Source organism: Prionailurus viverrinus, chromosome C1 (assembly GCF_022837055.1).
Source record: "Prionailurus viverrinus isolate Anna chromosome C1, UM_Priviv_1.0, whole genome shotgun sequence".
In the NCBI taxonomy this organism is placed as follows: domain Eukaryota; kingdom Metazoa; phylum Chordata; class Mammalia; order Carnivora; family Felidae; genus Prionailurus; species Prionailurus viverrinus.
In genome coordinates, this window is record NC_062568.1 from 163838275 (window position 1) to 163862790 (window position 24516).

Here is a 24516-nt window from a genome sequence, read left to right on the forward strand (position 1 = left end):
GAGAGGGAGACACAGAATGTGAAACAGGCTCCAGGCAGTCAGCACAGAGCCCGATGCGGGGCTTGAACTCACGGACTGAGAGATCGCGACCTGAGCCGAAGTCGGACGCTTAACCGACTGAGCCACCCAGGGGCCCCAAGAGGATTTTTAAAAACCATAATTTCATCAACGTACAGAAATAATCTGTGGACATCTTGATTAATTTCATCAAGAAATTATAGAAAAAAAGTAGAGATGTGTGAGAACGTGATTTGGGAAAAGTACACGTCCCTTCTCCCTCACATATACGTTACATAAAAGGATGGACATACTAACCACAAATATGTAAACATACACAGGTAACAACTAAACATGAAAAGAGAACAGTGCAATTATGCAGAACTCTCCCAGGATAAAAAAATTTTAAGGAATTAAATACTTTGGCACAACAAAAGTTCAATTAAATGATTAAATGTTTTAAAATAGCTTTCTTGTAAAAAAAAAAACAGTTTGAAACTAAAAATGAAGCACACAACTGGGAAACAAAATCACCATTTACTGAACAATTCTTATGTGTTAGCACTGAGCTATATTAAGGCATACGTTATGTATATTTATACTTAACCTTCCAACAAAGGTATTATTGTTCATATTCTACAGGAGAAAAATTAGGCTGCTTATTCCACCTCCTAAAATGCTTCCTTCCAATGTCACCTTCTTAATGAGGCCTTCCCTGGTCAACCTACCTAAACGTGCAAACCTACCCTCTGTCCTGAATTCCTCATTCATTTTCACTGCCTCAATATTCTGCATGACACATATCACCAATACTGTGTAACTTACTTATTTCCTATCTCCCCTTATGAAAATACAAGTTCTAGGGGCGCCTGGATAGCTCAGTCGGTTGTGTGTCTGATTCTTGATTTGGGCTCAGGTCATGATTCTGGGAACGTGGGATCAAGCCCTGCATTGAGCTCAGTACTGAGTGTGGAACTTGCTTAATATTCATTCATTCATTCATTCATTCATTCATTCATTCTCTCTCTCTGTCTCCCCCTTCCCCTGTCCCCTGCTTGTGCACAGTTGCTCATGCACACTCTCTAAAAATAAAATAAATCTTTATAAAAAACAGAACTTCTGCAGGCAGGTGTTTTTTTTGTGTGTTTTTTTTTTTTCTTCCTCCGTTATCTTCTGAAACGCCAGCACCCAGTAGAGGACCTGACACAAAATAGATACTAATAAATATTTGATGAATGAATAATGAATGAATGAATGTACAGCTGAATGCAGTGGTGAATTTCTAGGAGTTAGTTCTGAAAGTCTATTCAACTCAAAGCCTTTCTGTGTCTTTATACAAGAATTACTGAGTACAAATATATATATTGCATAGAAGTTAATCAGGAAAGAAAATGAAATTAGTAAGACTGGTGAAAGGAACTAGGGAATGAATGCGAGAAGAACATACGCCCGGAAAAAGACAATGCCATTTTTTTAAGATGTAAGAGGTGCATGAAGTGTGGTTATTATACTCTTTTTTTTTAACTTATCGTAGAGTATGATGACACAGGGTCTTAATGGCTTTGAACATGGGAGGGCAGACAACTAGAGCTTAGCTGCATGAGGAACTGAGCCTGAGCTAAGGCAGGTTTTCTCCAAGGAGGTCTCTTGAGTTCGAAAGCTATATGAACAAGAAGGCTAAAAGCCAATCAGAAAACCTCTGAAGGGGCACCTGGGGTGGCAGAGTTGGTTAAGCATCTGACTCTGGGTCACGTCATGATCTCACGGTTCGTGAATTTGAACCCCTCTTCAGGTAAGCTCAAGCCCCACTTTCAGCTCTATATTCTCTCTCCCACTCTCTCTGCCCTCTGCCCACTCGCACTGTCAAGGAAAGGAAAAGGAAAAGGAAAAGGAAAAGGAAAAGGAAAAGGAAAGGGAAAGGGAAAGGGAAAGGGAAAGGGAAAGGGAAAGGGAAAGGGAAAGGGAAAGGGAAAGGGAAAGGGAAAGGGAAAGGAAAAGGAAAAGGAAAAGGAAAAGGAAAAGGAAAGGGAAAGGGAAAGGGAAAGGAAAGGAAAAAAGAAAACCTCTGAAAAACCAAGATTTTAGCAGCCCTGAAGTACGGAGGAGATAGAACTGGAGTTCAGGTCCCACCAAAAGAGGGGACAGGTAAAAAACATTCCAGACTTGTGTGAAATACCTGGAAGGCTAGGTCTTAGGAGCAAAGGCAAACCAGACAGAGTCTGAACCTTACCAGAACCATACCTCTGCCACATCTCGGAGATCATCCACTCCCCACACCCACCCCCAACACACACTGTACTTATCAGAGAAAAGAATGAATCCCCCTGGACAACGATAACATCATCTGAAGCCTTTTGTAGCTGTCCTACATAATGTTGGGCAATTACCTTATGGTATGATGTGAGAGACAAACAAGTAACTACAATAAGAGAAAAGATCAAACAATAGAAACACATCCAAAGTTGATCTAGATATTAGAATTAACTGTTTAAAGTCCTTATAAGCTGTGATTAATATGTTCAAGAAATAGAGAAAAAGATGGCATTTACACATTTTTTTTTATGTTTATGTATTTATTTTGAGAGGAGGGTGAGGGGTAGAGAGAGAGACAACGGAGAATCTCAACCAGGCTCCTCACTATCAGCACAGAGCCCAACTTGGGGCTTGAACCCACGAGCCGTGAGATCATGACCTGAGCCGAAGTCTGACGCTCAACTGACTGAGCCACCCGGGCACCCCTGAAAGATTTTTTAAAGTCTATATTTGTGGTCCTGATTTTTGGCAAGCATTTTAAAAGGTTTGCTAATAATATCTGAAAGGCTAACACACTCTGCACAATGTTTCTCTGTGCACTACCTTTAAAGTGGGCAAAGTAATTAAACCTGGGTTTGGCTTCTGAAAGAGGCACAGGCACGCCATGCCCTTCCCAGGCATATGTAACCATCACCTTTCAGAACAGTGAGAACGTACCACATTTCCAGAAATCATCTAAGACTAAAATTCTGGAAACATAGTGTCTCCAACAAGGACTTAGAGAAAGTTCTTCAAGCAACAAAAAACTGGTAACCTTTTAAAAAATAATGCTTACCTTCGAATATTTTTGTAACTCAGCATCATCTGCAATCTGGGTATCCAGAGTTGCAACCTAAATTTACAAGAAAAAAAAAAATCCAGTATCTGTAAAAGCATAACTTTATTTCTTCTTAGGTTTTCTGAAAATAATCTATAAACCCTATATATTGATAACACCAACGGATCTACATTCTCATCTTTTTTTGATATTTCTGAAATCCATAAGTATAGCACATAATGTAGAATTTCAGCGAATATTTCCTGTTCTGTTGTTACTGTTTTCTACAGCAATCCTTCCCCCTCCCCCACCAAATTACTCAGAAGTTGAACCAGAAGGGGATGGGCAAAAACATACACTATTTTTAAAAAGCCATGCCCCCTAAAATTTTAATATAATGTTCTGTTAGAAGGAGTCCATAAAAATTTTACTCTTTTCGCAAAGCCAAGAGTTATCATCATTTTTGTTTTTAAATCCAGGCCTTAAAACAAAGATTGCAAGGTCAGTAAAGTAAGATGTGTTTGGAAAAATTGAAGCATCTGACTTTCTACAGAAAAGCTCTACCATTTCCCTAGGAGACTTGGCTGGCAAGGACACAAACAGAAAGACCTGGCCTGGTGAGAAGCTCATGGAATAGTTAAAGCTTTCAACCCTGGCCTAAAACTATTGTTCTAAGCTCCAGTGGTGGAAATCCACAGAAGTAAATTGCCAGCAAGCAAAATACTTTACTGATGATTTGCATCTGTGAGTTGTTAATAAAATATGGTACATCTGGAGGGAGGAGTAAGTTAAACAATGATCCAACTTAAAGCTTCTAGAAGTACTGCACTTCACAGAAGTAGATTCTAGAAGAAAAATGAAGTAAGGAACACTGGAGTACATGCATATGTGCATGCATTTTTCATCTTGCCTGGTTTCTCCTTTCTTCTTCTCATCCCTCAAAACAGCAAGAACCCTTAATGAATAAGCTGTCACTTTAAATTCCCAGTCTCAAAGTATGTCTCCCCTCTCTACCTAATCTGTTATGACCTCACTGTATGATAAATGAAATTTGGAAATACAGTTATAAGGGCAAAGTAAAATTTTAACAAAAAAGAGCCCATGACAAAACTGGCCATTCATAAATACTCAGACACCAAATTACTTTGAATATCAAACCACTAAGAATGGTAGAAAAGGTTATTGGCTAAGGTGATAGATAGCCTAATGACAAAACAGCATTTGAAATCTATGAAGTAAAGAAGCAGGTGTTCATAACAACCAACATGCAAGTACAAAATTACCAAGAATAGAGCACTGAATGTTTTAACTCATCTTAAAAACACTAGAAATTTTCTGACACTAGATAGTGGTTGTATGTTCTGAACCAAGAAGAGAAAAAAATTCTCTAACCAGCCAACGAGTGCTAATGATAAACATATGTAAGAAAACATGAATGACAATAGAAATTTAATAGAATATTTTATTACTAATGCATTTAGTGAACACTGTAGAGGCTTTTCTAAGCACAGCTTTCTGCTTTCATGTGGATTCATAGGGGGGAATGTAATCAATCCCTTACTCAATGAATCTAATAACAGGTGAAAGAAAGTCTAATGGACCACTGGCACTATAAACTTCTGCCTAACCTAAATTACTTCCTGTTCTCCCTAATCCATTTGATAATCATTCTTTCATTTTTCTCATAAAACTGTAAGATTCTTTGTGAAACATAGGACTAATATCCACAGCCCTTTCAGTGTACAATAAAACAAACAGATCATAAAAGCAATCATAAAAATGCCAGCAATTTTAAGCAGCTGATATAGGTTATAAATTTAAAGGCAAGCTTTCTAAGATTCTTCTGCCTACTGTTGACTTAAATGTTTTCAACACGAGCTGAGTGTCTGCTAATTGTAACTGAAACTTGCGTGCAGTCCTTAATTGTTCTTATAGCTTAAAATGCTAAAAGAGGGGGGGAAAGATCAATTGATCTGCTAGGGAAGAAAGGCAGGAGGTAAAAAACAAAGGCAAGCTGGCTATTCTTGGGCTCTCCCATCTCTTTGAACTGCAGTGTCAGGAGCTTAACATGAAATGAGATATGAGTGTTCTTTATTGCAACATTTTAACATACCATTACTTCATAATCTGGACCCAAAAGGTTTTCCCACCTAGATTTCAGCACATTTTCTAGAGAGTCAGGAACTTTTTCTGGATTAAAAAAAAAAAAAAAAAAAAAAAGAATATTGAAGCTACGGTGAGTCAAACACACTTAACTACTAAATTCTTCAATAACCACACAGTTCCAGTAAGTAAAAGGGAAACGAATGAAAAGGAAAATGCATTAACTTGGGTCTACCAGGTAAAGTAAATCAGAGGTGACTTATAACACTAATGTAAAATGTAAGGCCGATTGGGACCAAATTATGATGGGACTTTTTTGTTAAGAGCTATTTTCAAGGGAAAAGGAAATGATGACTTAGAAATGAAATTTGAAATATATGCACTTTAGATGTAAACATCCTGCCGTTTATAAGAAAAATACATCTGGCTTTGCTTTACAATATGTTAAGGCAAACAAGGACTTAATTTAAATGTTAATCACTTCAAAGTAATACTTTCCACTTACCCATAGAAAAAGTACAGATTTATCAAAAGATATCTTTACTATCAAGTGGACATATCAACACAACCCAGTCAGAATTCTCACTTGGGCGGATATAAAGGCTTGTCTGGTTTAATTCAACCACGGAGATGCATGAGCTTTAATATAATAGAAACTCTGGCTTTACTTTGGTCTTCTGTGGTTAGTTATACCTTTTTGACTCCTAAGTATAATATTACCTTTTTTGCAAAGGTAAGATAACATTCAAGAACTAAGACAGATTTTAAGTATCCTGCCTGTCCTCCATATGATCTTAGCCAGAAGTTCAGGGCACCGTTCATAGTCTGAATAATGCCTAATGGGTGAAAGTTAAAGTACTGAAAATACAATTTCAACTTATATCCATAGTAGCAGAAAAAGCAAACCTTCACATTTTTTTTCTGTAAGTTAAAGAAAAACTCTCCATTTTATCACAAGATTAAACAAGTCACAGAACACTTATTCCAAATGACATAACCATCTGTCTAAAATCAAACATAACTTGCAATATCAGCTCTTTCAGTCTTCAGTCCGGACAGCTCATCTTGGGTGCATATAATGCTTAATTACATAATGCAAATCATCAAGTAAAACAGGCTAACCTCAGAATTAAGAGACTAACACTAAAGAGCTAAACTCACTACATGTACAAAAGAATATCCATGAAGTAACTCTACCAACTGATACGCTAGGTTACATTAAGGGAATAACTAACTGGAAGTCTTATTAAAAACAAAGTATCATTCACGTGGGCTCTGCACTGTGTGTCTATTTACTGCTGTCAACACCTCCATAAGAAATTACATTAAGAGTTCTACCATCTTTGTTAATTTCTTCCCGGCAGCAGTTTCTTATCTGGTAAGCTAATTGGTAAGCTTAAGAACAACATGATATTTAAAGACATTTCACACACATGTATAAAATAATGATATTTCACCCACAATTCCTTTTAACTTTTTCATCTTTCAGTTGTACAATGGAAGCACAGAGAGTCACTGAGTTTTAAAGCACAGCACAAAGCTAAGTACCAGAGGAAAAAGACTAATTTCAGCAGCCCAATAATCCTGAGCTACACAAAAGGACTTGAAAAACGAATAGTATGGGCACCTCAGTGGCGCAGTCGGTTAAGTGCCCAACTCGATCTTAGCTAGGGTCATAATCTCACGGTTCGTGAGTTCGAGCCCTGCATCAGGCTCTGCGCTGACAGTGTGGAACCTGCTTAGGATTCTCTGCCTGCCCCTCTCTCAGAAATGAATAAACATTAAGAAAATGAAAACCAAGATGATCTGAAACATTACTCCAATGTTTGAAGGGGCGCAGAATATGCCACCCCAAAATATGCCATTCTAGCATATGGAATACTTAGAACTAAAGACAATCAAGACCCAACGGACTTAGGAGAAACTTTTTTACCTCTCCCTTAACTACCTAAAAGAATTTAGATAGGAGGACTATACCAGAAAGAGCTATCACCAGAGATAATTATTTTATCTGAAAGACCTATTGTCATGGTAGAGAAAACTTTAAATCACCAAACATTTGCTCTTCTTATCACGCTGCAAATTAGCCTCCTTGTCTTTGAAGCCACAGGCCTCTATCCCATTCCTTAATTTAGGATGGCATGTAAGCCTCAATTGCCCAACTTACTCTTGGGTCTCATATTTTTATGGGGCTTCCATACTTATAGAATGTGTTTTTCTCCTGTTAATCTGTCTTACGTCAATTTAATTATTAGACCAAAGAACCTAGAAGGGAAGAAGGGAGAGTTTTTCTGCCCCTACAGCAAACAAGAAAGCTAACTTCTAGCAGTTCAATGACTTTGGTCTTACTCTCAAACTGAAATTAAACATACTCATGAAGAAAAAAATGCAGTGAGAATGATCCAAAAAGAGCAGATAAAAATGTCTAAAGATATTTCTAATTTCAGAACGTATTTGATTTTCACCCAATAGCTCCATGACAATCTATCCGGATACACCGGAATTTAAATAGCAAAGATCAAACTACAATACAATCCACTCGGGTCAAAAAAGAATAAGGTAAATTTCCAAATTATAGGAAATTTTTTAACTTGAATGAGGGGCTACTCCTTCCTTCAGGCCATTCTTTCCTGACACAAGACAAAGCCAAAACTTCTCTGGAAGAGGATGGTGTGAAGTATCCCATTTCATTCAATTGTCAAGGCTTTCCTGAGCAATGCTGTGCAGGGAATTGTGTGAGACTGTTATTCAAAATGCTTGCAGAACAGTCAACTACGTAGCCAAGTTATTAAAGTACAAAGAGGACAAAGTTGCACATCAATTGAAAAGAAGATTGAAGTATAAATATAAAACAACCTGGCAGTTTGATAAAACATACATATGTATAGATTACAAATTATTATGTTAAAAAACACTGCTATATGTATACAGATACCTAGATATCTATAACTGTATCAACGACAATACATAAGCTAACATATGCAGTAAGCTTGTTAAAATGCTAGCAAGATGAAAAGGGTTAACACATACTAATAAAAATGCATTTAAAATTAATTAAACAGGGGAGGCTGGGTGGCTCAGTTGGTTTAGCATCCAACTCTTGATTTCGGCTCAGGTCATGATCTCACAATTTGTGAGATCGAGCCTCTATGCTGACAGCATGGAGCCTGCATAGGATTCTCTCCCTCTCTCTCTGCCCCTCCGCTACTTGTGCTCTCAAAAAAAAGTTTTAAAAAAATTAATTAAACAAAGATTAAACAATAACGACTGGTCTTCAATTGTCACAAGCGGTAAGATGTTGATATTAAGAATATCCTGTTTCCTATCCCCAAAATGTCTCTAAAATTTCTCATATTAGCTCTAAAGGGAGAAAACAGTTAACAAATAAGAGAAAGTCAAATTACTTTGATTGTTTTGAATTGAATGCTTTGTGCCTACCTAATTTTTCTAAGGCTTTTAGATTACCCATTTTTTCTTCAGTTTCCTCATCCCCACCATCCAAATTCGTTTCCATTTCCACTGCTCCAGTTGAATAGACAGCTGGTATTTCCGATGATTCTATGACAGTTCCTAAAAAAAAAAAAAAAAAAAAAAAAAGAATTACTAGCTTGAATCACTAGCAACTGAAGACCATATTCAAGGGAGTTCATTCTAGTCCTGTTCTCCCATTTGACCACCTCATTACAAACATCTCAGGTAACTTACATATATGATACTTTATTTAAAGTGTCATGTGTGATAACTGCTCAATTCCTAAAAAAAAAAAAAATAAGGAAGTTCTGGTAGCATTGGAAAGGATAAGGAACCAGGCAATGGGGAAGAAGAGCAAGGCCAAGTCATTCTACAAAAGATACTTATCAACATAGCCTTGGTAAAGAAAAAGAACACTAAGGTCTGTATATACTCTTGCACTTGTGGTGGGTAAGGAGCAGGTTATGCAGAATAAGCCCTTTCCACTGCTCTGGGCTCACCTAAGTTCTGGCATGACACCACCATAAGTTTAAAAAAAAAAAAAAACAACAACTCTACATAGGTAACTTTATGAATTGGAAGGGAATTGGAGAGAATTCCCCTGGTTGCAGCTAAGGGTTCTCCTCCCTTAGTTAAATTGAGCTGAGTAATAGGATATCCAAAACTTTCAATCTCAAGCATGCAAGTCATTATGTATCTGTTAAACACAAGAAAGGTTGAACAAGAGTCATTTTTGGTCATTTTTAAATGGTCACGCATGACTTACAAAGTTTTCTTACCAAAAACATTTAACCTGGATCTAACTAGGGCTTTATATCTAGCTTCTCACAGGAAACACAGTGGATAGAGGAACAAGTTAAATTACACCACAAGGACAATGAAATTCAGAATGTAGTGTTCTGGTGACAAAATGGACAAATCCTTTCACGAAAAGTCTGTGCCATGGAGGTGGAGGCAGGGGTTGGGGATTCTTCTAGATTAAGAAACTGAAGAAACGTAACACAGGAAACCAAAGAAACATAACGAATGATTGAATCTTGATGTTATGAGGTTTCTCTTTCAGAGAGTGGGGAGTGGGAAAAGAAGCTACAGAAGACATTTGGGGCAATTAAAAAAATTTAAGTACGTGCTGCACATTGGATATTAGGGACTACTATTAATTTTCTTCGTTGTGATGATATGTTATCATGTAAGACAATATCTTTATTTTTAGAAGCTATAAAGTATGCAGGACTAAAGTGCCATGATGTCTACTACTCACTCTCACGGGGTTCAGGGAAAAGGACAAATAGATGAAACAAATATGGCAAAATGTTAACTGTTGAATCTAAATGGTGGGTCCGTGGGTATTTGTTATATGTTTTTCAATTTTTCTGTATGTTTAAAAATTTTTACAGGGGCGCCTGGGTGGCTCAGTAGGTTAAGCATCCAACTTCAGCTCAGGTCATGATCTCACAGTTTGTGAATTCGAGCTCTGCATTGGGCTCTCTGATGTCAGCATAGAGCCCGCTTCAGGTCCTCTGTCTCCCTCTCTCTCTGCCCCTCCCCATCTCATGCTATTTCTCAAAAATAAACATTGAAAAAAATCTACAAAAATTTTTACAATACTGTTGACCCTTGGACAATGTGGAGGTTAGAGGCACTTTCCCATCCCATGCAATTGAAAACCTACATGTAACTTTTGAATGCCCCCCAAAATGTAACTAATAGCTGATTATTGTTGACCAGAAGCCTTACTGACAACATAGTCAATTAACAGAACTTGTTTATTATGTATTATATTGTATTCTAGAGAAAAAGTAAAAGCAACATAGAGAAAGGAAAATGTTATTAAGAAAATCTTAAGAAAGAAAAAAAACCACATTTATAGAAAATATAGCACAGTACTGTATTGGAAAAAAATCCACACATAAGTGGACCTATACAGTTCAAACCTGTGTTGTTCAGAGGTCAACTATAAAATGTTGAAAAATATAGCCAGTTAAAAGTTCCTATGATCTTAGCATGAAATTTTCAACCACATGATATTTTTTACATCATTAATCCACTGATACACACTAAAACCACAGCCTAGTGCTAGCCAAAGTAATGAGGCCCAAAGTTGCTAGTGTAACTGGGGAGAATAGTTGCATACCACAGTTTATAGTACAGAGCAGTACATGATGTAATTGTATGCTAAAAGTAGTATACGAACAGGTACACCAAAAAGGTATATAAGGTATACAAACAGTGGGAGAGAAAGACAGTAAGATCTAGAATAGTAGAGGCAAGTATTGGGCAAGCGCTAGAAGCTGTGCAGTTTTCCTCAGTAAAAGACTGAAGGCAGAGGAAAATGTGTTACGTGGGGCAGGGAGCAAAGGCATCACCATTTCCTTTCCTTATAGTGACTACACATGAAACAGGTGATCCCAAAACAGAGTGATAAATGCTACAGTACAGCGCTCTTCTAAGGGTGCTAGTAAAACCTACATGAATGACATCTCAACCATGGAAGAAGTGCGAATTTAGAGTCAAAATTTATCCCAACATAAATTTAAAATGGAGGCATGCGCAGGAAAGAATTGCTAATTCGCAGATAACGTACTTTATTTGATACAGTAGACTGAAGCCAAGGGCTCTATCAGAGCTATTAAAAACCATTATGCTGATATAAATATTTATGTAAACCTTTTAAGGTCAATATAGCATTGGTACAATTTGTACTATTTAGGCAATGTTTAATTTCATACATACGATGCAGTTGACAGGGCATTTGTCTTTCAGCAGCAAAATTTTCACTATCACATAAAACTTAAAAAGTTCCCATTTAAATATAAATCAATATTAGTTGAGACAAAGCTTCCAGGCTTATTATATCTTCAGAAGAGAGGAAAAAAAATATACTCATCTTCTGACAAATTCTAATGGAATTATTTCTTACTAGTTCTATACCTAGTCATTCATTTTAAATTGAATTTGTTTTCAGGACTGTCAAATTTTTCAATCTACACATTAATAACTTGATAATTAAAAAACTGGCATGCATACCATTTGTTCCATAATGACAATTTGCTATTCTTTAATCAAAATAACAAATATTTTACAAATAAAAATGTTCTTAATAGAAATCCTTATTTTCTCCCCTCTGTATTTCATAGAGTAAATCAGGAGACATTAGAATTAAATATATTGTTAGAAGTAGTATGAAATCTTAAGTGTGCAAAATGTCAAAGCCTTAGACAAATGAGAGCCCCTAGAACAAAAGGTGTCGAAGCTTTATTATTCAAATATAAGTAATAAATGAAATTTAGAAGCTTTTTGGAAAAAATGATTTCCATCTCCATTTCAAACAGCTCTCAAAGCTTAATGCATGTCAGGGTTCATGTTCTAACATTTGGAATGGCACAAGGAAGTTCTTCTTCAATGCACAAATGAGCTAGCTGATTCATTTCTCCATCACTACATTACACAAGGTGGGCAGTTTTTCCTTCCCAGACTCACAGAGCAACTTCTGTAGATAAGATATTCTTCCAGACCTAGACTACGTGGCGGGGAGAGGGATCGTGGAATGAACTACCTCTGTCTGAAGGCCATTCGTGTGGAGAAGCAGATGAAAATGTCTTCCTTCGAACCAGAGTTAGGTGTACCACTTGCCCTGCGTTTCGTAACACTTCAACAACATCCTGGTTGGCAAAACCCTGAATATTGACACCATCAACCTAAAATGTTAAGAGACACATTAAACAGAAGCTTCAGGTTAGCTACTATTTTCAACTCTGACAAGGCAGAATAAAATCGGGCAATTCATTTTATGCCAAAACGAATTTGTATTAAACCTAAGGAATTATTTTTGAATAGGAGGCAAAATTAGTAGTGAAACATGCTGACAAATGTCCTGAAAACCTACAGAGCAAATTCAAACTTGTAATTGAGAGTCACACATTTTAACTGACAGCCTGAGAGGGAAAAGGTCTTAGTCTCTTATGCTATTCAAAATTCAAAGTGCCTTCAAAGATGGTCAACTGTTAAACACAGCTCTCAAGATGTACTAACTACAAGCCTGTATTGTCAACATTGAAGATGTCATCCAATACTTCATCCCTCTATCATATCATTATGTGGTAGTTTCCAGAAGAGATACACACATCTCCCCCCATTGGGTTTTCTAGTGCTGTGAAGAAGTATATGCAAGAAACAGATTTACTAATCTAAGTCAAGACCAATTCCTCATTTCTGAAGTCCATCAGAACACACAGGCTTATCTCCCAAGCTGGCCAAACCATTACTTTTAGTTTTCCCTAGAAGTATTTTCTCCAAAGCATCCACTGCTTACTGCTTGACTCCATACCCTGCAAATCACAAGATGCTTCCTAAGCCAAGAGTCATGAAAGGTGCTTCCCTAGATGGACTTGAAGGACGAAGATTCTTTTTTTAATTTTTTTTTTAACGTTTATTTATTTTTGAGACAGAGAGAGACAGAGCATGAACAGGGGAGGGTCAGAGAGAGGGAGACACAGAATCCGAAACAGGCTCCAGGCTCCGAGCTGTCAGCACAGAGCCCGACGTGGGGCTCGAACTCACGGACCGCGAGATCGTGACCTGAACCGAAGTCGGCCACTCAACCGACTGAGCCACCCAGGCACCCCTGAGGGACGAAGATTCAAATGACACCAATGAACATTTGTTTCTATGTAAATCACTAAGTTAAATGTGTGTGTGTGTGTGTGTGTGTGTGTGTGTGTGTGTGTGTATGCTTCAAAAATATATTCAAATAAACTTTAAAATTTAACCAATTTCTACTAAATGAAGAAAGACCAGTCTGAATTGACAAAAGGTAGTTATTATATTCTCCAATATATAAAATAGTTCTATTTTTTTGTATGTATTCAAAATTACTTACGGTTAGTAGAAAAATTACTTTCATGAAGAGATAAAAAGATCTGGTTAATAGCCTATTTTGTATGAAAATGAGTGAGTTTAAAAAACACAGAGGTGCTTGAAAAGTCTTTTCTAGGGGCACCAGGGTGGCTCAGTCGGTTTAGTATCTGACAACTTCCGCTCAGGTCATGATCTTGCGGTTCATTGGTTCAGGCCCTGGGTCAGGCTCTGTGCTGACAGCTCAGAGCCTGGAGTCTGCTTCAGATTCTGTGTCTCCCTCTCTCTGCCCCACCCCAGCTCATGCACATGCTCGCTCGCTTGTGCTCTCTCTCTCTCAAAAATAAATAATAAAAACATTTTTTAAAAATTAAAAAAAAGTATTTTCTAGAAGAATGGCAAACCATCTTTCAGATATATGTGTATATATATATTTTTTTTCTTCCTACCAATATGGTTATTGATTTGTTTTTTCATACACCATGAAAAACAAAAACAAAAAGCAAACAAATTTAGAACCCCAAGAGTCCAAATCAATGAGATGACACTCAATTTTTTGAAACATTATGAGATTATGCGAAGCCATTCTCCTCTCACACACATTATAATAAAGATAACTCCTCCCCGACCCCCCAAGTTGATTCCATTCTAAAACAGAGGACAGGTACTTACAGCAATTATTTTGTCATTCACTTGAATTTGGCCATTATGGTATGCAGCACTGCCAGGTATTATACTTTTCACATAAATCCCTGAAGCCTCCCCTGAGGTGCATGAAAACATATGGAAAAAGGAAGAAAGCTCTAATTAGACCTTGATTGCAAAATTCATATCAAGAGGTTAATTAGCTACAGGGGCTGACTCGAGGCTTGATAAATACTATCTTGAACACAAGCAGGGAAATTGATGAATTATTTCAAACTGTCACCATCACGAGTGACCCGAATTTGAAATGATGTGACTGATGACTATTTCTGGAAAAATCATCAGTAATGGAACCTTGATGAAATGTGCTCTACCACCAACTGGAATTCAGGAGAGCCCAGGCAGTCTCAGCCTCTTCTCTTGGGCTGTCCCCCTTCTCCCTGCTGCCTCAGAGACCTCGTCACTTTTCACCAGCACTAAGACAAGAGTCTCCCTCCTACCTGGTCTTCCGGCCTACATTTAGTTCACTGTTAGCTTCCCAGATACGGAAAAGTACACATAGTGTTTTGTTTTGTTTTTTTAAGTAGAATCTTCACAATGTTACATAATCTTTATATTATAAAATATTTAAATAGAAACAAATGGCTATATAAAAATTACAACTGTATAAAAAGCATGCGTTCCTAGGGGCAAAGACTGGAGGAGAAACTGGAAAATGAAAACCGTAACTCTGGATGATTTTGTACTTTTATTCTTTCATTTCAAATGAACTTAAAATATTGTCAATAGAAGAAAACTAAACACCAATGGATTCCTATTGCCTAAATAATCGTAAATTTCATAGACTCATACTCAAGGACCTCTATACTCTGCCCCAAATGTCTTTTTTTCCTTACATCCAACTACCATCCCTCCAACAAGACAAAAGTCCACACACACAAGACTTGAGATTTCACCAAAACACTAAGTATTGTCATGATGCTATCCCTTTTCTTATCCATTTTTTCTTCCTATAACCTCACCCCTTCTACTAAAATCCTTTTTCATGACTAGCGCAAATACCTTTCTTTGTGAATTCTTTATTTCATCAAATTTAATCTTTCAACTGTCATGATAGTTTGCTTAGATCTCTACTAAAACACATATATTTCACTTATCCTTAAATAATTAAGAGTTACTTACATATTTCTTTCTCTGACTAGACTTTTCTTACATTCATTTTTCTATCCCTTTCAGAACTAAGTAACCCCCTCAAAAGTCCAGTGAATGGAATAAAATGAATATTATTTTGAAAGACTACATGTTAAATAGCATGCTGAGTTTGAGTTTTTTGGGTTTTAAAAATTTTTTTTTTTAACGTTTATTTATTTTTGAGACAAAGAGAGACAGAATATGAATGGGGGAGGGTCACAGAGAGAGGGAGACACAGAATCTGAAACAGGCTCCAGGCTCTGAGCTGTCGGCACAGAGCCCGACGCGGGGCTCGAACCCACGGACCATGAGATCATGACCTGAGCAGAAGTCGGACGCTTAACCAACCAAGCCACCCAGGCGCCCCTGAGTTTGAGTTTTTAAATGTTCTAGTTTTTGGATTTACCATTGCCCCCCGCCCAGACTCCAAAACTTCTTTTGAAGGTAAAGAAGGTAAAGGATTCTTTTCTTTATTCAGTAACATACACATCAGATTTTCTCAGTCTTCTATTATTCACTTTCATTTTACTCTGTGTGTATATTGTTAACTTTATAAGAACACTCTAAAAACTTAATAGAGTATTTGAGTCATAAGCCACAAGTTTAGGAACAAAGTCATGATTTCTTTAACCAGACAGCATATTAAGAGCTATTCAATATAGTTTTTTTTCCCCCCCAACATTATTATACAATCCATACTTAGCTCTTTTGGAACTCATTTAAATTCTGAACCTAATAAAGGTGGCACTTAGAAAAATCTAAAGGTTTGAAAACAGTTATTTCATTAGGCTAAAATAGCACAAGGTGGCCTGACATGAATTTCATTCAGGACTTTGAATACATTAGCACTCTTAATCTTTCCACCTGCTGTAAGTATGCAAAATAATAATTTTTTTAAAAAAATTAACTCTCTAATCTTGCTATTTTTTAAAAAACTAGAACATTTCATACCTCTGACTTCATGTTACTAGCAAATATTTGTGCAAAAAATTTATTTTACCTTACTCTAATGACTGCCTTATAATAACAGAGTAATTCGTACAGTGAAAGTTACCAAATCTTTACATGTAAGAGCTGAGGGAATGTTATTCAGAAATACTTGGGCCATGTATTTATTATTACAATAGAACCCTTTTATATGACAGGAAAATAATTCTAATCAAAGAAATTGTTTTATATATATATATATTAGTGATTATACTAATACTTTTTTGACATTTATAATATGAAATACAGTAATCTTTTTATTTTATCACATCTAAAGTGTGGTAATATGTAACAGTCACAATATTTTAAATATATTTAAGAAATAAAAGAAGGTACAATTCAAATGCTATATGATGAGATGGATAATTAAATCCTTGTTAATGAAAATCAAGTCAGCTATAAAACTACTGAGATAAAACTGTAATTCTCTAATCACTGAAAAGTAACTGGTTGCCACTAAAAATACACGGTTTATTGTTCAGTGTTTAAATTAAAGTCTGCAGATAGTTAATTTTACTATCTAGAAACCTTAACATCCTTTACAATTATTTCCAAATACAAAATGGAAATGATTCATTTACCTGTATGAGGAGTTCCAATATACCCAACAATTCTAATTCCAAGACTTTGTCCATCTTTTTTAATGAGTTCAACATCATAAGTTTCAAAAAGAGAAGTGTCCTAAAAAAAAAAAAAAGAGAGAACTGTCTTAAAAGGAAAAAAAACTTTTTAATGATATATATTTACTTCCATAACTGTGTACACAGTCAATTTGTGCATGGTTTGTCAAGTATTTTTTTTAGCACCTGTGGCAGAGAGAATCTTAAGATGGTCCCCATGATTTCTGATTCCTGGTGCTATTCCTGTGTTTATGTTTCAGTATGTGGCAAAAAGACAACTATCCAGGTGCATCTAATCTAATCACAGACCCTTCAAAAGCAGTTTTCTGGCTGGCAGCAGAAAAGGAAGTGACAAAGATTTGAAGTATAAGGGCTGGACTTGTGGTCTGAAGATGAAGAGGTCCTATGAGAAGTTCCACGGGGAGCCTCGAGGAGCTGAGAGGGCCTCAGCTGACAGCCAGCAAAGAAAAGAGACTTCAGTCCTACAGATGCAAGGAGCTGTTTTCTGCCAACAATCTATATGAGCTTAGAAACAGACTGTCCCCAGAGCATCCAGATAAGAGTCCGGCAAGCCCTCGATTTTGGCCACACAGCAATCTAAGTAGAGAACCCAGCCCGTCCTACCCAGACTTCTGAACTGCACAACTGTGAACTAACAAAGAGTGTTGTTTTAAGCCACAAGGTTTGTGATAATTTGTTACACAACAACAGAAAACTAATACAGCCACTTAGAAAAAAAAAACTCAGGATAAATTTTTATCTAAAAGAACCAAATGTAGGGGTGTCTGAGTGGCTCAGTTGGTTAAGCATCCAACTTCGGCTTAGGTCATGATCTCAAAGTTCCTAAGTTCGAGCCCCGCTTCGGGTGAGCCTCACTTCTCTCTCTCCCTCTCTCTCTCTCTGCCTCTCACTCACTTTTACCCTCCCTCTCTCAAAAAATAAATAAAAAAGAACCAAATGTAAAGAAAAATTTTGAAACAGATGCTAAGAATTATTGTGAATAATAATTGTGAGCAAAAACTGTCGACCTAGAACCTTTTTTCATTACTTGTCTTCTAATTTAAAATAGTTCTGGGGCGCCTGGGTGGCTCAGTCGGTTAAGCGTCCGACTTCGGCTCAGGTCATGATCTCATGGTCCGTGAGTTTGAGCCCCGCGTCGGGCTCTGTGCTGACAGCTCAGAGCCTGGAGCCTGCTTCAGATTCTGTGTCTCCCTCTCTCTCTGACCCTCCCCCGTTCATGCTCTGTCTCTCTCTGTCTCAAAAATAAATAAACATTAAAAAAATTAAAAAATAAATTAAAAAATAAAATAGTTCTTTAAAAGAATAAAGTGTCTAAAAACATGATCCGTTTCAAAACGCTAACAGGAGAAAGGAAACGGGTGATTGCATCAAATTCTCACTTATCACATAACTACATTGATCCCAACTACTGAATTGGAGGCTCAAGAGAGCTAAAGTAATGGAAGGAAAGAAAGTGGCTGTAACCAGTCTGGGGAGGAAAACAAAAATGATGCTAACATCTCCGACAGAAAACTTCCAGCGACAAGATGCCACAGAGGGAGAGGCCAACAACTTCATAGAACAGCCCCTCGAATGCAGATGAATGACGGTCTTCCACCTCTTCCCACCAAAATCACTTCTCCTTCTTTCTTCCATGGCCCCTCCTTTTAAAAACTATTTCTTTCCATTCGCTTTATTACCCTTTGATTCAGAGCCTGTGTGATGGTTGGAAAGGGTTTGGAAAGGACCAGAAAGACCTGAATTCAAATCCCAGCTTCAACTTACTCACTATATGATTGTTTTTATACATTTATTATTTTTTTAGGGACAAAAAAAGCACAAGTTGGGGACAGGGACGGAGGAAAATAGAGAATCTGAAGTAGGCTCCACACACAGCACAGAGCCCAACCCATGCCCAATCCCATGACCCTGGGATCATCACCTGAGCCGGAATCAAGAGTTGGACGTTCAACCTATTGAGCCACCCAGACACCCCTCACTTTATGACTTTTAATGAGTAATTTGGACTTCAGTTCCTTCATGTATTGCAATCTTCTTTTTTAATTTTTTTTTTAATATTTAGTTTTGAGACAGAGAGAGACAGAGCATGAGCGGGGGAGGGGCAGAGAAACAGGGAGACACAGAAGCAGGCTCCAGGCTCTGAGCTGTCAGCACAGAGCCCGACACAGGGCTTGAACTCACAGACTGTGAGATCATGACCTGAGCTGAAGTCGGACGCTTAACTGACTGAGCCATCCAGGCGCCCCTGCAATCTTATCTTAATGAAAGATTAAGACCTATCTTGCAGAATTCCTGTGAGGATTTCAGATGACCTCAATAATTCTAGGTGTTTGATGATAATAATAATGATTATTATAACAAATATTATTTATTTCCTTTGGTCATTCTCTTCCTATCTGTAGTAACTCATACACTGACCAATATTTAGTTTCCCCTCCAATACATGGATGCCTCAACACCACTCTAATGAAATAATAATGACAAGTACTAGGACTTCTGGCTGGCTCAGTTGGTAGAGCATGCAACTCTTGATCTCGGGGTCATGATTTCAAGCCCCATGTTGGGTTTGAATCTTACTTTAAAATAAAATTTAAGGGGGTGCGTGGTTAAGCGTCCAACTTCAGCTCAGGTCATGATCTCACAGCTCACGGGTTTGAGACCCGCATTGGGCTGTGTGCTGACAGCTCAGAAACTGGAGCCTGCTTAGGATTCTGTGTCTCCATCTCTCTCTGCTCCTCCCCCACTCGCACTCTGTCCCTCTCTCTCAAAAATAAGCAAACAATTGGCACAAAAACAGACACATAGACCAATGGAATAGAATAGAAACCCCAGAACTAGACCCACAAACGTATGGCCAACTCATCTTTGACAAAGCAGGAAAGAACATCCAATGGAAAAAAGACAGCCTCTTTAACAAATGGTGCTGGAAGAACTGGACAGCAACATGCAGAAGGTTGAAACTAGACCACTTTCTCACACCATTCACAAAAATAAACTCAAAATGGATAAAGGACCTAAATGTGAGACAGGAAACCATCAAAACCCTAGAGGAGAAAGCAGGAAAAGACCTCTCTGACCTCAGCCGTAGCAATCTCTTACTCAACACATCCCCAAAGGCAAGGGAATTAAAAGCAAAAGTGAATTACTGGGACCTTATGAAGATAAAAAGCTTCTGCACAGCAAAGGAAACAACCAACAAAACTAAAAGGCAACCAATGGAATGGGAAAAGATATTCGCAAATGACATATCGGACAAAGGGCTAGTATCCAAAATCTATAAAGAGCTCACCAAACTCCACACCCGAAAAACAAATAACCCAGTGAAGAAATGGGCAGAAAACATGAATAGACACTTCTCTAAAGAAGACATCCGGATGGCCAACAGGCACATGAAAAGATGTTCAGCGTCGCTCCTTATCAGGGAAATACAAATCAAAACCACACTCAGGTATCACCTCACGCCAGTCAGAGTGGCCAAAATGAACAAATCAGGAGACTATAGATGCTGGAGAGGATGTGGAGAAACGGGAACCCTCTTGCACTGTTGGTGGGAATGCAAATTGGTGCAGCCACTCTGGAAAGCAGTGTGGAGGTTCCTCAGAAAATTAAAAATAGACCTACCCTATGACCCAGCAATAGCACTGCTAGGAATTTATCCAAGGGATACAGGAGTACTGATGCATAGGGCCACTTGTACCCCAATGTCCATAGCAGCACTCTCAACAATAGCCAAATTATGGAAAGAGCCTAAATGTCCATCAACTGATGAATGGATAAAGAAATTGTGGTTTATATACACAATGGAATATTACGTGGCAATGAGAAAAAATGAAATATGGCCTTTTGTAGCAACATGGATGGAACTGGAGAGTGTGATGCTAAGTGAAATAAGCCATACAGAGAAAGACAGATACCATATGGTTTCACTCTTATGTGGATCCTGAGAAACTTAACAGGAACCCATGGGGGAGGGGAAGGAAAAACAAAAAAAAAAAAGAGGTTAGAATGGGAGAGAGCCAAAGCATAAGAGACTGTTAAAAACTGAGAACAAACTGAGGGTTGATCGGGGGTGGGAGGGAGGAGAGGGTGGGTGATGGGTATTGAGGAGGGCACCTTTTGGGATGAGCACTGGGTGTTGTATGGAAACCAATTTGTCAATAAATTTCATAAAAAAAAACAAAAACAAAAATAAGCAAACATTAAAAAGGAATTTTTTTTAAACAAACTTAAAAAAAAATTTTAAAGCCTTTATTTAAGAAAAAGAAATGGCAAGTACTATTATTTTCCAATTTACAGAGTAGCTGAAGCTCAGGGAGGCTGAATGACTTAACCCTGAGACATAGCAACAAAGAAAATCAAACTTATCTAAGGTCTCTTAGCAGGGTTCTTCTTAACTTCCTTGGGGACACTACTCACAATCGTTGGCACTCTGAGTTGAAGGGATTTCTAATCTTGCAGGATCTCATACCCAGTATTTAAGATTAAAGAATGGTTTGTATACTTACAACACTAGGGCTCCTGTTGGCTACAGCAGGCAGGGCTACAGGTAAGGCTGCAGGGGGGGGAGGGGTTTCAGAAATTTCACCAACTGGGTCTCTTGCAACAAGCATCCTGACTGAATTCCCACAGTTCCTTAGTACTTGGGCAACTTGCTCGCTGGTCATTCCCTGCACATCTGTGCCACCAATCTTCAAGATGTGGTCCCCTGTCTGGAGTCTTCCATCCTTTAATTCAAGAAAAAAACAAAATTCAGCCACTCTGGAAAACAGTATGGAGGTTCCTCAAAAACCTAAAAATACAACTACCCTACGACCCAGCAATTGCACTACTAGGCATTTATCCAAGGGATACGGGTGTGCTGTTTCGAAGGGATGCATGCACCCCAATGTTTATAGCAGCACTATCAACAATAGCCAAAGTATGGAAAGAGCCCAAATGTCCATCGATGGATGAATGGATAAGGAAGATGTGGTTTATATATACAGTGGAGTATTACCCAGCAATCAAAAAGAATGAAACCTTGCCGTTTGCAACTATGTGGATGGAACTAGAGGATATCATGCTAAGCGAAATTAGAGAAAGACAAATATCATATTACTTCACTGATATAAGGACTTTAAGACACAGAACAGATGAACACAAGGGAAAGGAAGCAAAAATAATATAAAAACAGGGAGGGAGACAAACCATAAGAGACTCTTAAATACAGAGAAGAAACTGAGGGTTGCTAGGGGAGAGGGGGTAGGGGGAAGGGCTAAATGGGCAAGGGGCATTAAGGAGGGCACTTGCTGGGATGAGCACAGGGTGTTATATGTAAATGATAAATCACTAAGTTCTATTCCTAAAATTATTACACTGTGTTAACTTGGATTTAAATTAAAGAAAAATAACAATAAAAAAAATATTCTAAGAAATCAATGATCTAACTTCACTAGCTAATAACAATTTATCAGACTTTCAATTCTGGCAAAATGGCTGACAAAGAAGCTATCTATAAAACGTTAAATAAAACATAACAGTCTTAATGAATGCTGAACTGGCAACAGAGAAAAGGAAATCTTTGCCAAAAAAAAAAAAAAAAAAAGATGGGGTGGAGGATGTGTTCAAAAGGAGAATAGTATCTAGAATTCTAAAACAGTCATTTATTTGCTCAAGGGCATCACTTCATGCCTGATGGCTTGGAGCCAGGGTATTAATGGCCACAAAAGTAAAGAAGAGATCAGAAAGCCCTGGGCCTCAAGAAGGGAAGGAGCTTGGATCAGAAGCCCCCAGCATAAAGCTAGAAACTCTCAAGGCCAGATAACTCAGTGGCATGTGTAAGGATGAGCGAGATATCAGTGTAGCTGGAAGAGAATGAGCAAAGAGGAGAGTAGTCAGGAGGAGAAGGGAGCATTAACTGAGGTCAGCAGTGCATTTACTCGGAGCCAATGGGAAAGGAAGTCACTGAAGTGTTCTGAAAGAGAAGTGACATTATCTGACTTACTTTTAACAAGATCCTCAATCTTCTGTGCTAAAAATAGACTACAGGAGAGGAAGCAACAGAAGCAGAGATACCAGTTAGTAGACTAAAGCAGTAATGTAGAGATAGTGGTAGCCTACAGACTGGGTTAGCAGTTGGAGTGTTGAGAAGTGAGATCCTACATGTATTCTTAATGAACTTTCAACAGACCCTACTGATAGTTTCTACAGGAGGTGTGAGGGGACAAAAGGACTTAAAGCTCCAAAGTTTTAGCCTAAGCAACTGAAAAGACAGAGCTGCTATTAATGGAGATAGAGGACTACAGAGCAATGGATGGGTGGGAGTAGGAATGAGGAGTTTTGGAGATAGCCAGTCTGAGATTCTATTAGACATGCAAGTGAAAATGTCAAATATGCAGCTGGATATACAAATTTGGAGTTCAGGAGAAAAGTCCAGACCACAGAGTTAAATTTAGGAGTCATTAGCATATATAAAGTCAGGATTCTGGATGAATTTAAAGCAAGGATATGTGATGTTCCATTTCTTTTATTTTTTTATTTTTTTTTTAATGTTTATTTTTGAGGGACGTCTGGGTGGCTCAGTCAGTTAAGCATCTGACTTCGGCTCAGGTCATGATCTCGCTCAGGTCATGATATCACGGTTTGTGAGTTCGAACCCCACATCGGGCTCTGTGCTGACAGCTTGGAGCTTGGAGCTTGCTTCGGATTCTGTGTCTTCCCCTCTCTCTGCCCCCTCCCATGCTCATGCTCTGTCTTTCAATAATAAATAACAGTTAAAAAAAAAAAAGAAAGAGAAAAAATGTTTTTATTATTTTTTTAAATTTATTTATTTTTGAGAGACAGAGAGACACAGAGCACAAGCAGGGGAGAGGCAGAGGGAGAGGGAGACACAGAATCGGAAGCAGGCTCCAGGCTCCGAGCTGTCAGCACAGAGCCTGACGCGGGGCTTGAACTCACGGACCGTGAGATCATGTCCTGAGCTGCAGTCAGACACTTAACCAACTGAGCCACCCAGGTGCCCCGAAAAAATAAATGTTTAAAAAAATAAAGTAAAATGTTTATTTTTGAGAGCATGCACACACACGCACACCAGTGGGGGAGGGGCAGAGAGAGAGGGAGACAGAAGATCCGAAGCAGGCTCTGTGCCAACAGCAGAGAGCCCTATGTGGGGCTTGAACTCATGAACCTAAAGATCATGACCTGAATCACAGTCACACGCTTAACTGACTGAGCTACCCAGAAGCCCCTGTGACATTCTATTTCTTAAACTAAGCGATATGTACATCAGTGATTATTTCATTACTTAAAACGTGCACAGCCATCAAACATACTTCCTATGTACATTTTTCTATGTGTGTATCTCATGCACAGAAAAGTTTAAAACAATAAAAAAGCACATCAGTTCAAAATGTTTAACATTTCCATTCTACCTCCAACTGTGAAATTCTTGAAACAGCAGACCCATCTGCATTTTGTTTCATTGGAAATTTTGAATTCTCTTTACTTATCTTTACTATATTAAAGATACCAAAATTTAACACATAGCTGGTTACAAAAAATTATAACTGCAAAATACCT

General features: G+C 38.0%; 1 protein-coding gene across 2 annotated transcripts in view; it reads right to left on the bottom strand.

Annotated features, from left to right (window-relative positions):
- Positions 1-24516, bottom strand: part of PATJ (PATJ crumbs cell polarity complex component) — a 367631-nt gene that overhangs the window by 305194 nt on the left and 37921 nt on the right. For both annotated transcript variants that reach the window (XM_047870413.1, XM_047870411.1), the window contains exons 8-14: positions 21465-21683; positions 16900-16999; positions 14168-14259; positions 12198-12339; positions 8609-8740; positions 5181-5257; positions 3086-3142 (exon numbers count right to left, since the gene is read on the bottom strand). In XM_047870413.1, the coding sequence (XP_047726369.1) occupies positions 3086-3142; positions 5181-5257; positions 8609-8740; positions 12198-12339; positions 14168-14259; positions 16900-16999; positions 21465-21683 (819 nt within the window). The remainder of the gene's footprint in view (positions 1-3085; positions 3143-5180; positions 5258-8608; positions 8741-12197; positions 12340-14167; positions 14260-16899; positions 17000-21464; positions 21684-24516) is intronic.